The sequence below is a fragment of the Dama dama genome, chromosome 18 (genome assembly GCF_033118175.1).
Source record: "Dama dama isolate Ldn47 chromosome 18, ASM3311817v1, whole genome shotgun sequence".
Classification (NCBI taxonomy): Eukaryota; Metazoa; Chordata; class Mammalia; order Artiodactyla; family Cervidae; genus Dama; species Dama dama.
In genome coordinates, this window is record NC_083698.1 from 107,572,511 (window position 1) to 107,587,705 (window position 15,195).

Here is a 15,195-nt window from a genome sequence, read left to right on the forward strand (position 1 = left end):
TTCACCACTGAGCCACCAGGACAGCTCAGGCTGACAGAAATCAGTGATCAACAGAGATTCTGCGGCTCATCCTACAGATGTAGGTACCATCCTACAGCAGGTAAGGAAACAGCTTGTTAAAACTCCTTCCCTTGGAAGCTGCCTTCACTGACCAAGCTCATCCTAATTGTTTTTGGACTCCTTAATGGTCCCCTATAGATAACGCCTCTAACAAATGGGTCACTGTAGTAATAATGCTGGCTCCTCAGTCATGTCCAATTCTTTATGATCCCATGGGCTGTAGCCCACCAGGCTCCTCTGTCCATGGAATTCTCCAGGCAAGAATACTGGAGTGGGTGGCCATTTCCCTCTCCAGGGGATCTTCCTGACCCAGGGATTGAACCCAGGTCTCCTGCACTGCAGGCAGATTCTTTACCGTCTGAGCCACAAGGGAAGCTTGTAGTAAAAATGGCTTAAGTTGTTTTCCAGGACTTGGATTCAGTCCCTGTCCAGTTCAAGTTGGCTAAGATAGATTGGGACCACCAATCCTAAAACTCAGCCTGCAGGAGGGTCCAGTGAATGACCTTTTGACATCAGAAAACTCCACCCTCTGGTCATGCTAGTGCCTCCATTTTTGGACATGCATCTCATGACGAAGCCCATAAATCAGACACGCTGGTACAGAGCACCAGCTACCTCACCTTTCCCCACTTGCAGTCCCCTTTCTCCACACTTAAGACCACCCTGCTTCTCTACCCCACAAAGACTTCAAGCCCCTCGCCTTCGGGAGGCACATTTGAGATTCATTCTCCCATCTCCTCACTTGGCTGTCTCGTGAGTAAACGCCTTCTCTGATGCAAACCTCAGCATCTTGGCATTTGGTGATGCTTGCTGCACATTGGACAAATGAACCCGGTTCCATAACAGAAATGCTTATATCTATGTATTTATATTGTACACAGAAAATTTAAAAAATAAAAAGCTTATCAGTCATATCATTTACCATGAGAGGTGAATAACAGGTGTATGTGTGTGTGTGGTGTGTGTGTAGCAAGAGAACCAACAGTAATTACTGCAAAAAAGAAGAGAATGAGAAAGAGATGGAGGAGACAGAGAAAAAGAAAAGAAGGAAGGGATGGAGGGAGGAAGGAAAGAAAGTAAAAAGACGGAGGGGGAGGAAGAGGAAGGGAAGGAAGAAAGGGAGGGAGGGAGGCAATGATCTCGGCCCCTGTCTCTCATGGCTCTGTAAAGTCCACAGATCCATTATAGATGCTTAAAGACAATAGGCAAAAAGATCCTAAGTCTGTGATAGCTATTTTCACTTTACACTGAACAGAAGGAAATGGTCAAAAGGAGACTTTGCACTTGGGATATAGAGCAGAACGAAAATTTAGTCTTATTCAGACCCGGTTTCCATATAATACGTCAGTCAGTCAGTTCAGTCGCTCAGTCGTGTCCGCCTCTTTGCGACCCCATGGACTGCAGCACACCAGGCCTCCCTGCCCATCACCAACTCCCAGAGCTTGCTCAAACTCATGTCCATCGAGTCAGTGATGCCAGCCAACCACCTCATCTTCTGTCGTCCCCTTCTCCTCTGGCCTTCAATCTTTCCCAGCATCGGGGTCTTTTCCAAGAGTCAGCTCTTCACATCAGGTGGCCAAAGTATTGGAGTTTCAGCTTTAGCATCAGTCCTTCCAATGAGTATTCAGGACTGATTTCCTTTAGGATGGACTGGCTGGATCTCACGCGTAATTCTCATTTAATTCCATGAGTATCAATGCACCAGGTATATTAACAAAAGAAGACTACATCTTTTCTGCACAAAATCATTCTTTGGGGTTGCTTCTGTTTAATCAGCACTGAGGGAAATGTGGCAATACCTGTTCACTGATGGAGGACCCTGGAGTGGCCACAGTGGGTGAAGGTGGGGAGAAGAAAAGCAGAAGCAAGTCTGCCGGACAGGGTGCTGAGGGGCCCTGGGCTATTCAGGAGGGACATGCAGGGTCCAGGCAAGGGTCTCTGGCTGCTCACAGGACAATGACAGCCGTGGTCTTCTCCTTGGAGGGGGAGGGAGGCACTGAATTCTCCCCCAGCAGATTTCTCTCTGACCCTTCCTCATCCTGCTGGGAAAAAACACACACACACACAGAGGAAGAAAATCAATTCTTGGGAGGAAAAGGATGGGACAGAGTCAGCTCCATTTGGAAATCAGGCAAAGGAAAGAAGGAGAGAAGGAAAAGTTCATGGAAGAAAGAGAGCGAGACAAGATCTAGGCCAGAAAAGAGAGAAAGTGGAGAACTGAGAGCAAAGAAGTGTGGGGAGGCAGATGTTAACCCAGGACGAAGTGCTGGGGTCACTTCCCCAGACAGCAAAGGGAAGGGCTGAGTGAGGGGAACATGACCACTGCTCAGCCGTGTTCCTGCCCCGCTGTCTTTCCCTAGGGCCACACCAGCCAGACTCGCCCTTTCGCTGCGTGACGTGTCTGACTCTTTGCGACCCCGTGAACCGTAGCCCGCGAGGCTCCTCTGTCTTTGGGATCTCCAGACAAGAATACTGGAGTGGGTTGCCATTTCCTCCTCCAGGGGATCTTTCTCCCTAACAGCTCACCAGGGCTCGGGAGCTCTGGCCACAGAAGCTTCGAAGACCCACGCCCAGGGAAGCCAAGGACACAATGACCTGCAGGATACAGATAGCCAGGAGCAGAGCACGGATTCCTAGGAACAAATCCTGAAGATAAAGGGGAAAAAAAAGGTACAGTCAGGAGTCAGCTCCTGTGATTCCTCTGTTACTCTCATCTTGCGAGGAGGTATCAGAGTCTGTTCAACTAACTCCTTCTCACCCAGATGCAAACTGCATTTTCCAACCACAGGGGCAGCCAGTCTCCATCCCATTTGCTTGTCTGCAGGGTGACCTTACCACACCCTGTGAAGAGGTGGAAACTATCACCCAACCCCCTGGAATCAAAGCCTGGAAATGCTTTGATCAATGAAATACAGTGGAAGTGACTCTAGGGCCTGGCAGCTTCCTTTGCCTACATTTTAAAATGCTCACAGTGGGACGCTGCATATTGTAACCCAGTTGCCCAAGCCACAAGGAGAAGCCATTGTAGCCTCCCTGGCTGATCCCCCCACCCCCACCCCGCTGAGCCCCCTGACATGTGAGTGCGCCATCTTGGCAGTCCAGCCAATCAAGCTCCTGGATGACTTCACACCCAACTGACCCGTGACTGCAACTGCCTGAGGAAACCCAAGTGAGGACTGCCCGTGTGAGCCTCCTCAGCCCACAGAATGTGAGACATACTAACCAACTGCAGTGGTAAGTCACTGCCTTTGGGGCCGGTGTGTTCCCTGGCAGGGGATGAGTGACAGCAGTCACACATCAGGAAAGACAGAAGGGTGGCTCACGATATCCTGTCTCCTCTTTGCTCCTCATCCCCTTTGATTCAGGGAATGATCATGCCCCGAGATCTGAACGGTGTCTTCAATTTAAGTTAAAACCTCCTGAACCAACAACCTCAGATGAGGTCCATGCTCAGAGGGCCTCCATCTCTGCCCTCTGGTGCCCCAGTCCCCCAATTTACAGCTGTGATGTGTTCTTAGAACACTGACTCTCCTTTCTCACCATCAGCATTTGCATGTATCTTCTGCAGTTCTCCTCCTCCCACGATGAATAGGAACTTCTTCGTTGGTACCAAGAGGTGGGGGTGACAGGGACTAAGGAATCACACACGGAGCTGATGTCGTCGAAGCCATCACCTTGCCAGATGAAGCTATTCACACAGAAGACGACAGCGGCCACGGCCGTGGCAATGCCAGCCAGAGTGAGCAGACCTGATACGCAGCCCTAGAAGAGAGAGGTTCAAGAGGTGGTCCCCCTCCATGCATGGCAGAGCCGTGGGGTCCCGGGCTCAAACCAACCTCCTCTTCCCCAGCTTCCTGGCCCGGGATAAGCCCTCCCTACCCCTCCAGGAAAGATCTTAGGATATTTGAAACCAAAGGAGAGAAGACAGAAAAATAGAGCAGGAAAACAGAGACGTAGTAGGGGGACAGAGGGCAAGGTGGGGCAGAGGATGCCTGACTCACTGAGAGTTTGCCCCCGCGCTTCTCGTGGACAACGGCCCCAACTCCTGCTGCAATGGCCTAGGAAGAGAAGACACCAGAAAAGCCCTCCACTTGACTGTCTCCCATCACACTTCTCCCAACAGGCCCCAGAACAGCCAGTTTGAAGCAGGATCCAAGAGCCAGGCAAAGGAACCTAGCAGACAGACAGGACTCCGCTCACAACTGTCTGACGCTTCCCAGCCATGCCTTTAAGAGGAAAACGGAGGGTGAAAGGGTTTTGTCCACCCCCTAAGGCAGCCGCCTCATCATTGTTGTTCAGTCACTAAGTGATGTCCGACTCTTTGCGACCCCATGGACTGCAGCACGCCAGACTTCCCTGTCCTTCATCATCTCCCGAGCTTACCCAAACTCATGTCCTGTTGAGTCGTGGTGCCATCCAACCGTCTCATCCCACCAGCCTCCTCATAACATAAGGCATTTGGTCGCTGGGTCTGTGGTCTCTTCCCCTGATCCCCGACCCAGATCCAGAGGAACTTTCTTTCTCCTTGTCCATGACCACTTGCCTCCTAAGGAGCTCACAGCCCTTCCCTCCCATCCAAGTACTAGCCAGGCCCAACCCTGCTTAGCGTCCAAGGTCAGAGGAGATCGGGTGCGTTCAGGATGGTATGGCCACAGACTCATCACCCCTTTCTTACTCACCACAGACCCTGCCCACAAGGCACAGCCCGAGGCCCGCAGCTGAATCCAGGGTCCCAAGTAGAGAAGCCCGCCGAGGGCACAGCTGATAGCCCCGAGCAACAGCTGGGTCACCTGCACGAGAAGGGGAAAGCCACGCCCCTTCCCATGAGCCCACGCGCTCCGGGCACAGCCCCCAGCTCCCAGCGCCTGGGCCTGGCTCCCCTCTCTTGCCCCGCCTTGACGTCTCTGCTTGGATTCTGGAAGTTCTACCTAGGAAGCAGTGTATCCTGCTTCTCCCTCACCCCTCTGACTTGACAGCATTTTATCCTTCATTCTTTCCCAAATCCCAGTTTTCCTAAATACCACACCTTGTCATCCCACTTGATGCTTCTTGCTTCTTTTCTCCTCTTTTTCCCATGGGAAGCCCACCATCCTGTCCAGGATGGGCCGCAAAGACCTTCTTCCAGAAAGGAGTGTGGTTGGCTGACAGCCTGGGCTTCCCTGGTAGCTTAGACGGTAAAGAATCTGCCGGCAATGCAGGAGACCCAGGTTTAATCCCTGGGTCGGGAAAATCCCCTGGAGAAGGGAATGGTCACCCACTCCAGTATTCTGGCCTGGAGAATCCCATGGACAGAGGAGCCTGGTGGGCTCCAGTCCACGGGGTCACAAAGAGTCAGACAGGACTGAGCGACTTGCACACTTCACTAGCTGATAGCCTGCAATGGTCAGTGTCTTCGGGGTCCGCTCATCTTTCAATCTGAAGGCACATTCTTTAGGGATAGCTTCCCAGCAATGATTAAGCAAGGTGGTGGTTCGAGGGCCATTTCCACCTAGAACGGGACTCCTGTGATGGGCAGTCTTTGCTCCCAAGCTCCCTACTGGGCTACTACAGACCTCATCAGGCCTCCATCAAGATCTCCGCTCTCCCCCTGCCCACTCCTGCCCTTTTCACTGCATGATGTTACATCCCAGTAAACCTTTAGCACACCCAGCTCCCCACTCAGTGTCTGTTTCCTGGAGGATCTGGCTATCACAGCTTCTTGGACATCACCACCTACATGGACATCATCACCTACGTGTCCTGCCAGCCTCTCAGATTCATTGCATCCAAATGCCAGAGTCCACCCCCCACACCCCCAGGGTCTGCCTCGCTTACTTCCAGGGCTCCAGTGTTCTGGCCACCCTCACTCCAAACCTCAGCATCCTCTCAGACTCCTCTCCTCCCTGGTACCCCAAGTTCACCCACTCCCAAGTGACCCCACCCACCAAAGACTTGGACTCCTCTCTCTCCTCGTCATTTTTGCTGTTGCCTCACAGGTGCCGACTCTCTATAATTCTTACCTGGACACCACCTGGCTGGGGGGCTGCCTGAAACTCAGGTGCCTGCCCCAGAATCCGTCCATATCCAATCCTTCCCACCATCAAAGCTGATCCAGGACGAACTCCTCAGCTAGTCACTCAAGGCTCTCAGCAGTACTGGTGTGTATTTCCAGTCTAATCAGCCAGGAGTCTCATTCTCTTTACTCTGACAGAACCTGCCCTATGCTTTCTGGCTTCTTTACCCTTGTTCTAGGCATTCTCGAAACCTGAGAACCATTCTCCTCCCATCCTCCACCTCTATCTGTTAAACACATTTCTTCTCCATTCAAGGTCTGGCTCAGATGCCATCCCCTGCAGGATGCCCTCTGCAGGAGGCTGTCCAGTCTTCCAAGCACGTCTCCTGTTGTTGTTCAGTCGCTCAGTCGTGTCCAACTCTTTGCAGCCCCATGGACTGCAGCACGCCAGGCTTCCCTGTCCATCACCAACTCCTGGAGCTTGCTCATGTCCATTGAATCAGTCATGCCAAACAACCATGTCATCTTCTGCTGCCCTCTTCTCCTTTTGCCTTTGATCTTTCCCAGCATCAGGGTCTTTTCTGATGAGTTGGCTCTTCGCATCAGGTGGCCACTTGATCTACCTTTACCTCTAGGCGTTTGTGTAGTTGCCTGATCTTTCTGAGGGATCTGAGTACCTTGAGGTGATCACCGAGGGATTCTGGCTTAAGCCTTCCCCCCCCAACACGCCTATCATATCACCTGGCATCTGTAGGCCCTCGGTCCACATGGGTTCAACAGCCTCCACTGATCCTTCCACCCGCCCACCCTTACCTCTGGCTGGGACTACTCACATTGTGCCAGAGGAGTGATCCCTTACTTCTTTCCATCTCCATCTCTGTGTAGAAACTTCCAAACAGGCGGGGATACAAATTGTGAGTTTTCATGGGGATTCCACCCACTTTCTTTTCTCGCATAATATTGGAGAAGGAGCGTTACCCACCTCTGTGTCACCTTGCTAACCCACCTCTCCAGCCAGCCCACTCTTACCCCTAGTGCCAGCTGTCCGTAGCCTATCCTGGCCTTGGCAGGACGGTGAGACAGGCGCTCCACCAGGGAACTCCCAGCTTTTAGCAGTTGGGCCAAAGCGGATTCCTGGTGGATGTGGATGTCAATGTGGGTGGGCTGGGAGAGCATAGAGCCCACATCAACTCCATTCACAGTCAGCATGTTCTGGGCCATCCTTCCTGCTGGGGAGATGTACAGGAGTGAGGTCTGAGAGCGGAGGAAGGGGAAAAGGAATACACAGCACGAATGCAGGGAAAGAAAATAGTCTCCTTGTCAAGTCCCTGCATGTGGGATCTCAGTTCTTTGACCAGGGATCGAACCCATGCCCCAGGCTAGAAAATTCAGAGTCTTAACCACTGAACCACCAGGAAAGTCCCTGATCTTAATTTGGAATACAAATCTGAATCACCTGTAGAGTTTTCACCATATGTATTCTGGGGTCTCTTCCCCAAATGGTTGGATACAGTTTGTCTGGGGCTTGGGATTAACAAAGAAAGGAATCTGAATTATTTTAGCAACATGGTATATATATTTACACATAATACTTTTATATGGTTAAAAAAAAATCAAAAGATAAATAAGTGTATACTGCTAAAATCCTCTGTCCTATCTTTCTCTCCTAGCCAGCTAGTTGCCTTCCAGGCAGAAAAATATTACCATTTTCTAATATGCTTTCTGTGACTATTCCAATCCACTTCTGTGACTATTCCAGTATTGTTAATTCTCCCATTATGACTGAAGTTGACTTTCTTTTCATGTTTAAGAGCCTTTTTCCTCTTCTTTTGTGAGCTTCCCTTTCATATCCTATGACGGCTTTATTTTCTTGTTTTGTTTTGGTCTTCACAGGAGTTCTTTGTGTGTTTGAAAAATTACCACCTGTGACATGACTTGCAGATAGGGCTTTAATATCTGTAATTTATTTTTGACTTAGCTTGTATTTTTATATATAATGAAAGTTTTCAGTCAATTTTTATGATTTCTGGATTTTATATCATACTTAAAAAGGACTTTGAGATGTAAAGATCATGAAATAATAATTCTTCCCTGTTTTCTTCTAAGTGCTTTTATGTTTTCAGTTTTCACATTTAAATGTTGATCTATCTGGAACTTACCTTGTAAGCTGGGGAAAATGGATCCAAATTGGTTTTGTTTTTTTTCAGATGCTAAACTTCTGAAAATATATCCTGTTTACAGAATGCATCATCTTTCTCCCACTGATTTAAAATATTCCCTGGAGCAAAAATGAAATTCCCATAGGAAACTAAGCCTGTTTTAGTCTCTAACCAGCCCATTGGTGGATCTAATGAGTCATGCACCATGACCATAATTTTAACTATGAATACAGAGTTTAATATTTAGTTGAGCTATTTCATTGACCCCCTCACCATGTTACTTTTCTCTTTGATGGTCACTTTTGCTAGATTACTTCTCCTTGCATATTTTGGAATCAACATGCCTCGTTCCAAAAGAAATCCCCTACAAGCAATTCTCATGGTCGTCCTAATAATCACTGTTTAAATCAGAGCATTATTAATAACTATTCTAATAACACCAGTGAGGACGATAAACTTAAAAGTCTTCCCATCTGTATTGTATGAGCTACTCAGAGCAGCTTCACGCTTCACCTACCTGGCCTCCTGTGAAGGATACAAGTCGGGTGTCAGACGATTGTGCAGATGTGCAAGGAGGTTCAGACCTGTTCACAGACCCATGCCAGGAAGCCTAGTCAGAATTGTAGCTGGATCATCCTTGGACTCCAAGAATCAGCATCATATTGAGGCCCAGAACGTGCCTTAAGCTCCTGCTGCCTCCAAGTCCTCTGGGTACCACCTCTTTCCCACACCGCCCCCAAGTCCTCTGGGTACCACCTCTTTCCCCATCCACCTCCCCCAAGTCCTCTGGGTACCGCCACCTCCCCCCTCCACCCACAAGTCCTCTGGGTACCACCACATCCCCCTCCATCCCCCCTCCCAACTCCAGTCCCCAGATCAGCCTAGATTCCTGATCTTCCTCTGAGCCAGGCCAGCCCCATGAAGGTTCCCTTTCACACCCACGCTGACTCCAGGCTATGGAGCTCTTCCTCACAGCCCTGGACCCTCCTCTCTGCCCGGCTCCTCCCTGTTCCCCCTCAAGCTGGAGAGAAAGGGCCAGGGCCCATGCTATACCCTGGGCCCTCCACCTTCCACCTTTCCTACCAAAAGACCTCTCACAACGAACCCTCCTTAGCCTCAGCCGCCTCACCCCTGGAATAGAGGCATAAAGCACTAGGGAGGGACAGCCGCCCAGTTGATGTGGCCAGACACGGGCTCCCAGCCCTCCCCAGGCATTTTTCTAGGATCCCATCCTCTTGCTAATGTATCCCTCCCTTCCAAGCAGGTCCTAGGGGAACCAGGAACCTAGGAGAATGGCATCCTGTGAGACAGGACAGGATGGGGGCTTTGGGGCCTGGTCTTGGAGCTTCCTAGAGAGAGTTGTGGGGGTGGGGTCTGGCAGCAAGCTTCTCCTAAGGGGGGGATCGCCTAGGCTGTGAAGCCTCCTACTCACCTGCTGTTCTCTGGGAGCCAGCGGCCGGCCGAGCAGGCAGAGCTGGGAGGAGCTGCCCAGAGCTGAGCCCCGCTGGGGGGTGGGGGAGGGCAGAGGAAGGGGTGGAGTGATGAGGACCTGACCTTCAGCATCCTGACTTCCCAGAAAGAGGCTGGGCCAAAAGGGCCCCTCTAGGGGGGATTTGGTCTTGAGCAGACAGTCAGGCTGGCCAGAGAAGGCAGAGAACACAGACACACAGACACACAGACACACAGACACACAGACACACAGACACACCCTGGCACATCCATACCTACTCAGACAACACACACACTGGGGGAATCCTTGATCAGAAAGCCCCCGCCCTGGTGGGGACGGGAGACAGAATGGCCTCTTCGGGTTTCCCAGGGCTGGGCAGCTCTTCAGTCTCCCAGGCCACCCACCTGGCCCTTGCGCTCTGCTGGATGCCAGAGCCCAGCTTTCCCAGCAGCTGGAAAACCTTGGAGGGGCCCTGTGCTCCAGCCATGCGCTGGGAAGTTGCCTCATCCTTCCCTGCTGGCACTCCACCAAGTACCTCCTGCTTCTGCCTGCTCGGGTCTCCCCAGCCCTGCCCACCACTCTCCACTGCCGGTCCCTGAGGAGTGCAGGTGAGGCAGGTCCACAGCCTGGGGGGGCCCTTTCCCCCAAGACCCTTCTCAGAGGAGGCCCCACCCTGCCGCCACAGACCCTCCAGAACTTGCTGGGCAGGGTGAGAGGGAGGGACAAACCTCCCCTGCAGAGGATGAGCCTCCAGGAAGGTGCAGGAGTCGGGGGCCAGGTGCATTGATGCCGAGTCGTTCCCACCTTTGGTCTCTGTCTCCACCCACGGCTTCATCCTTCAAGCTGGGTTGGTGGGGCTGGGGTGGGGGGGCAGTTAGAACAGAACTGAGGAGCCATTGGTGGGGAGAGAGATATTTAGGGGTTGCTGGAGGGTCCCCAGATTCAGCTAGGGAACAGCTGCTTCCAGAGAAGTTCAGCAGGCAGCCAGGACTCGGTTCTGCTCAGCAGCCTGGGAGATCCGGAGGGGAAGAGGCAGAGAGAGGAGCCAGGGGCAGGGGGCTGGGGTGGCACAAGCCTGCTGGGGGCAGAGGGGAGAAGTGAGAACTCTGGGACACAGCCTGGTCCAGCCCCCAAGGTAATGGGAGGAGGATGGAGGGAAGGTCTGGGGTGAAGGGGAGGCCCCATGGACTGAGCAGTGGTCCCAGCCTTGGGAGACTTGGGCATCCTTCACAAGATGCCCCCTCAAGACAGGTCCTGGGTGCTGCTCTGTGACCTGGGGGGTGGGGGGTCTCCTCCAGCTCCTGTGGAATCTGTGCCAACCTCCTCCTGCCCACTCTTCGCCCCTGACGCTCCCTTCCTCCCTGCCAGGCAGGTGTCCAGAGGCATGGAGACGGTGGACCGCGGGGAGGAGGCCCCCAGGGCTCCCCAGCCTGCCTACATCCAGGTGCACTTCCACCACGAGTCAGGTCTGGCCAAGCTCCTGCTAGGTGGGTGCTCCCTGCTGCAGCCCCTCCTCCTGCCCAGGCCCCGTGCCACCTCCAGGGCCCTGGGCCGCCACCGGCTGCTGCTGACCTCCTGGGTGAGTAAGGCTGAGGGGCGCAGACTGGAACCTAGGCTCCCCAGACCTAGAAGGGGAAGCCCCTCTCCTCTCACTGTGCATGCTCCCTGCCAGTCTCGCTCTTAACAGGATGCTAAGCCAGCCTTATCTTCTAACCAGAGACCAAGTTCCTGCTTGTCCCCCCACTTACCTCTCAATGAGAGCTGTAGGTAGGGTAGGCTACGGGCTGAAGGGCGCAAAGGAGCCCCTGACCATTTAAAGTCCCAGCTGGGGGAGCCCTGAGCTCATCCTCTCCCTCCCCTCCCCTTCTTTCTCCTCCTCTCCTCTGCCTTCCTTTCCCACCTCGTTTTTCTCTCTCTTTCATGAGGTTCTGTTAATACCTGGAGTGGCAGGTCTCCCCAAAGCTACCCTGAGACTTAGGCACAGAGGGCTGCTCCCGGGATCCACGTGCTCAGGTTTCTCATCTTTCAGGTGGTGCAGATCGTGCTGGGGGTGCTGAGTGGGATCCTGGGAGGATTCCTCTATATCCTCTCCTCCACCACCCTGCGGAATTCGGGAGCTCCCATCTGGACGGGGGCTGTGGTGAGTGGGGCGGGAGGGCGGTGGGCAGAATGGACCCGAGGAGAGAGAGACCGTTACCATCGACCCCATCAAAATGTGGACTCTTAGCACCCGAACACACCCCCGGCTCCTCCAGGCCAACGCCCTGCTTCTACAGACGGGCAACCAGCCGAGCCAAGGGCTGGGAGGGCCACGGTCACTGGTCAGCTCTCCCAGGTCCCTGCCCAGGGCCTCTCCCACTGCTTCTCCCACCTTCAGCAGGAGATCAGCTGAGGATCTTGGGGCGGGCTCATCTCTAGACACCGGCACTCCTTTGAGATGGGGGAGGCAGGACGTGCCGGAGGGTGTGCAAGCCAGGGGCACCTCCTGGCAGCTTCGCATGGTCCTCTGCGGGTCCTGCACACTGGGCTCTCGGGGGAGGGGGGATCCCTGGGCCACAGTGGTGATGTCAGCAGAAGCGGGTATGCTGCCTGCAGCAGGAGATGGGGGGGCAGGTCATGGCAGGACCAAGGCACCCCGTGTCCTGCCCATACTCACAGAACAAGAAAGCGCACGTATGAAGAGAGGAGTCAAAAGCAACCATCCTTACCCAGCCCACGGCAAAAACACACTGAGATGAGCTACAGCATTGCCAGACAGGATCCTGATCCATCTGTCCTCCGGGATCGACCAGGCTTCGTGTCCTGGAAGGCCCTCTGGGTGGGAGACTGAACGCTGTTGGAATGGGCGCCCACGCCCAGCCGGAGGTGGCTGACCCTCATCCTCTACCGAGAGCCCCTCCAACAACCTGGACCTTCCATCCCACCACCCTGGAGCTTTCGTAAAGCCCCTGGTGCTGCCTCGAAAGAGAGAGTTTGGAGAAGGGGAGGAGGGCTCACTCCTGGCTTGACCATGAGCATTTGTCCAACGTCCCCTAAGTAGAGGGTCCTACAGCCTCAGGAGTTTTAATTCAGGCCTCAGTACTCTCCCTGTGATCTTACAGACCACAGACCTCAGGCCTGTGTGGAGTGTTGTGGGGAAGGGCCAGCTAGATGGCTGCAGGAGTCATGGAGGAAAAAGGAAGCAGGCAGCTGGGGAGGGGGCAGGGGATGGGGGAGTTGGGGGTTCTGCACAAACCCAGCAGCTTCAACCTCTCCCCAGGCTGTGCTGGCTGGAGCTGTCGCCTTCATTTACGAGAAACGAGGTGGCATCTACTGGGTGAGTTGGGGAAGGGCAGGGGTTAGCACCAGGCCCAGAAGCTGGAGGCCTTCCCAAGCAACCCATCTGGCTCCATCACACGCCCCTCCCCTGGGCTTCCCCCCGCCCCACCTCTGACCCCTGGCTGGGTGCCAGAGAGACTGAGTCTCCAAGGTCTCTCTCTGCATCCGCTCCTCACCAGGCCCTGCTGAGGACCCTGCTCGCCCTGGCAGCCTTCTCCACGGCCACTGCCGCCATCATCATCGGGGCTGGAAGATTCTATGAGTACCACTTTATTTTCTATAAGGGCATCTGTAATGTCTCCTCCTCCTGGAGGCCCACCGGGGCCCCCAGCCCCTCGGGTCCAGAACTCGGGAGGCTGCAGCAGTGCACCACCTACATGAACATGCTGAAGGTAGCCAGGCGGGGGACACACGGCAGCTGGCAGGGGACAGGGTGAGGGGAGTCTGACCCTGAATGGGAGGGAAGCCGTCCATCAAAGAAGGTGTAACCTGTTCTGCCCCGACAGACAGACATGGCGGTGAACAAAATACAAGCAGTCCCTGCGGTTTGTGGGCATTACAGATCCGTGGGAAATACAGACGTCGAAATCAGAATAAATGAGCTGATAGAGCTAATATTGCACATACAGGAAGGGGTGTGAAGAGGTTCAATGCCCGTTCAGGTCTCAGGGTTGTCAGGGAAACGGATCACAGCCCAAGCCTGTCCCTGTTCTGATGAGGACACCAATGGGGCTCCTGGCTGCTCTCTCCACGCTACACCCACAGACCCCCAACACAGGGCTCCTTCTTCATCCCATCCTCCCAACCCTGGAAGCTACAGACATGGGGAATGGGACGAATGGGGTGGAGAGTGACCCTGTGCCGTGTGGAAGGGGGACACAGACTCCACGTGGCAACAGTCACTCTGGGGGCTCACGGCTTTGGTCCTCTGTCCCCAGGCCCTGTTCATAAGCATCAATGCCATGCTGATAGGGATCTGGGTTCTACTGCTTCTGGTGTCTCTGCTGCCCCTGTGTCTGTGCTGCTGGAGAAGATACAGACGTAAGGAGGTGAGTCCCTAAAGCTTGCGTGGTGGGAGCAGCAAGGCTGTCCGGCAGGAACAGGAATGGAGAGTGGGTGGTTTGGGGAGGAGAAAAGAGTCCTTACAGAGAGTCTCAATGGGCGTGATTCCTGTCTTTCTACCCCCGTGGTGGCCCAACTCAGAGAGCTTCTATCCCTGACTAAGTGGTAACCAATCCGAAGACCCTAGGGAGCCAAGAACACGCAGGTCCATGGTGGGACCTGGGGCTCTTTGCAGGAGGCTGATGTCAGATCCGATTGACTCCAGAACTGAGCTGCCCTGGAGGAGAGCATTTACACTGTCTCTCCCCCGTGGGCTGTCTCACCGCCTCCTTTTCCCTTAGAAAAGAGACCTTCCCTTGGAAGAAACTGCCAGGAGTCAGTGAGATCCAGCCCTGCCTCTCCAGAGGACTCGTGCCTGGAGCTTCCGCCTGGACTGGGTGTCCAAGCATCCTGGGAGAAGAGCCAGGCCAGGAAGAGAGGCCCTGTCTGCCCCGGTGATCCTCCCGCTCAGCCGCCACCTGCTCCACTGTCTCAGCTGTTCTTGCCATTTCCGGCTCGCCTTCACCACCTCCCTGCCTCATGCCCCTCTTAAGCACTGATGATAATAAACTCCTGTGCTGTTGCTCCCAGCTTCTTGCCTAGGGTATTTCTCTTGGCTGGAGGGAGACAGAGGAGAATGAGCCAACAGCAAAGCTAGGAAGATCCCCTCTACTCCCAACCCCTCTCTGGGGCTATAGTAACCATCCCTGAAAACAGAGTCTCTGAGGCTGGTACTGGGAACTGGGTCCAAATACCCAGGGATGGATGAAAGGAATGGAGGCTCTGAGCCCAGCTCCTTACAATTCAGAGTTAAGAGGGTAAATCCTTGACCATTTGAGAGTTGGACTTTTTTTTTATTTTGACTGTTTGGAAATATTAAGAATTAGATAAGATAACACTGAGATGCAATCATTTCAGAAATCTTTTTTACAAAGCTAGAACATCCAACAATGTGATGAAATACAAACCTTGGATACTTATCCCACAAAAAAAAGGGGTGGGGGGGGCTTCCCTCACAGCTCAGTCAGTAAAGAATCTGCCTGCAATGCAGAAGACCAGGGTTCAATTCCTGGGTCAGGGAGACCCCCTGGAGAAGGAAATGGCAATCCACTCCA

General features: G+C 53.6%; 2 protein-coding genes across 11 annotated transcripts; one reads left to right on the top strand and one right to left on the bottom strand.

Moving 5' to 3' along the window:
* Nucleotides 1-1,350: 1,350 nt before the first annotated feature.
* On the bottom strand, nucleotides 1,351-9,721 carry TMEM176B (transmembrane protein 176B). 10 transcript variants are annotated; one of them, XM_061166103.1, is made up of 9 exons: nucleotides 9,644-9,721; nucleotides 8,729-8,795; nucleotides 7,082-7,278; nucleotides 6,886-6,996; nucleotides 4,740-4,850; nucleotides 4,062-4,118; nucleotides 3,601-3,822; nucleotides 2,587-2,706; nucleotides 1,351-2,102 (listed from the first exon to the last, which is right to left on the bottom strand). In XM_061166103.1, the coding sequence occupies exons 3-9, from the start codon at nucleotides 7,271-7,273 to the stop codon at nucleotides 2,007-2,009; spliced, it is 909 nt and encodes a 302-aa protein (XP_061022086.1). In that variant the 5' UTR covers nucleotides 7,274-7,278; nucleotides 8,729-8,795; nucleotides 9,644-9,721; the 3' UTR covers nucleotides 1,351-2,006. The 10 variants fall into 10 exon arrangements, with proteins under 10 accessions (XP_061022086.1, XP_061022090.1, XP_061022085.1 ...); XM_061166107.1 differs by having other exon boundaries at nucleotides 1,351-2,099; nucleotides 7,082-7,281; XM_061166102.1 differs by having other exon boundaries at nucleotides 7,082-7,281.
* Nucleotides 9,722-9,870: 149 nt separating this feature from the next.
* Nucleotides 9,871-14,672, top strand: TMEM176A (transmembrane protein 176A). Its single transcript, XM_061166113.1, has 7 exons — nucleotides 9,871-10,269; nucleotides 11,030-11,240; nucleotides 11,691-11,801; nucleotides 12,921-12,977; nucleotides 13,159-13,371; nucleotides 13,918-14,028; nucleotides 14,383-14,672. The coding sequence occupies exons 2-7, from the start codon at nucleotides 11,046-11,048 to the stop codon at nucleotides 14,422-14,424; spliced, it is 729 nt and encodes a 242-aa protein (XP_061022096.1). The 5' UTR covers nucleotides 9,871-10,269; nucleotides 11,030-11,045; the 3' UTR covers nucleotides 14,425-14,672.
* Nucleotides 14,673-15,195: the final 523 nt, after the last annotated feature.

Coding starts and splice junctions, on each gene's coding strand:
- TMEM176A (XM_061166113.1), top strand. CDS start 11,046: ATGGAGACGGTGGACCGCGGGGAGGAGGCCCCCAGGGCTCCCCAGCCT. Junction 12,978..13,158: donor AACGAGGTGGCATCTACTGG/GTGAGTTGGGGA, acceptor GCTCCTCACCAG/GCCCTGCTGAGGACCCTGCT. Junction 14,029..14,382: donor GAAGATACAGACGTAAGGAG/GTGAGTCCCTAA, acceptor CTTTTCCCTTAG/AAAAGAGACCTTCCCTTGGA.
- TMEM176B (XM_061166103.1), bottom strand. CDS start 7,273: ATGGCCCAGAACATGCTGACTGTGAATGGAGTTGATGTGGGCTCTATG. Junction 4,851..6,885: donor GATCACTCCTCTGGCACAAT/GTGAGTAGTCCC, acceptor CTTCTCGTGCAG/GTGACCCAGCTGTTGCTCGG. Junction 2,103..2,586: donor GCCAGAGCTCCCGAGCCCTG/GTGAGCTGTTAG, acceptor GTTTTTTCCCAG/CAGGATGAGGAAGGGTCAGA.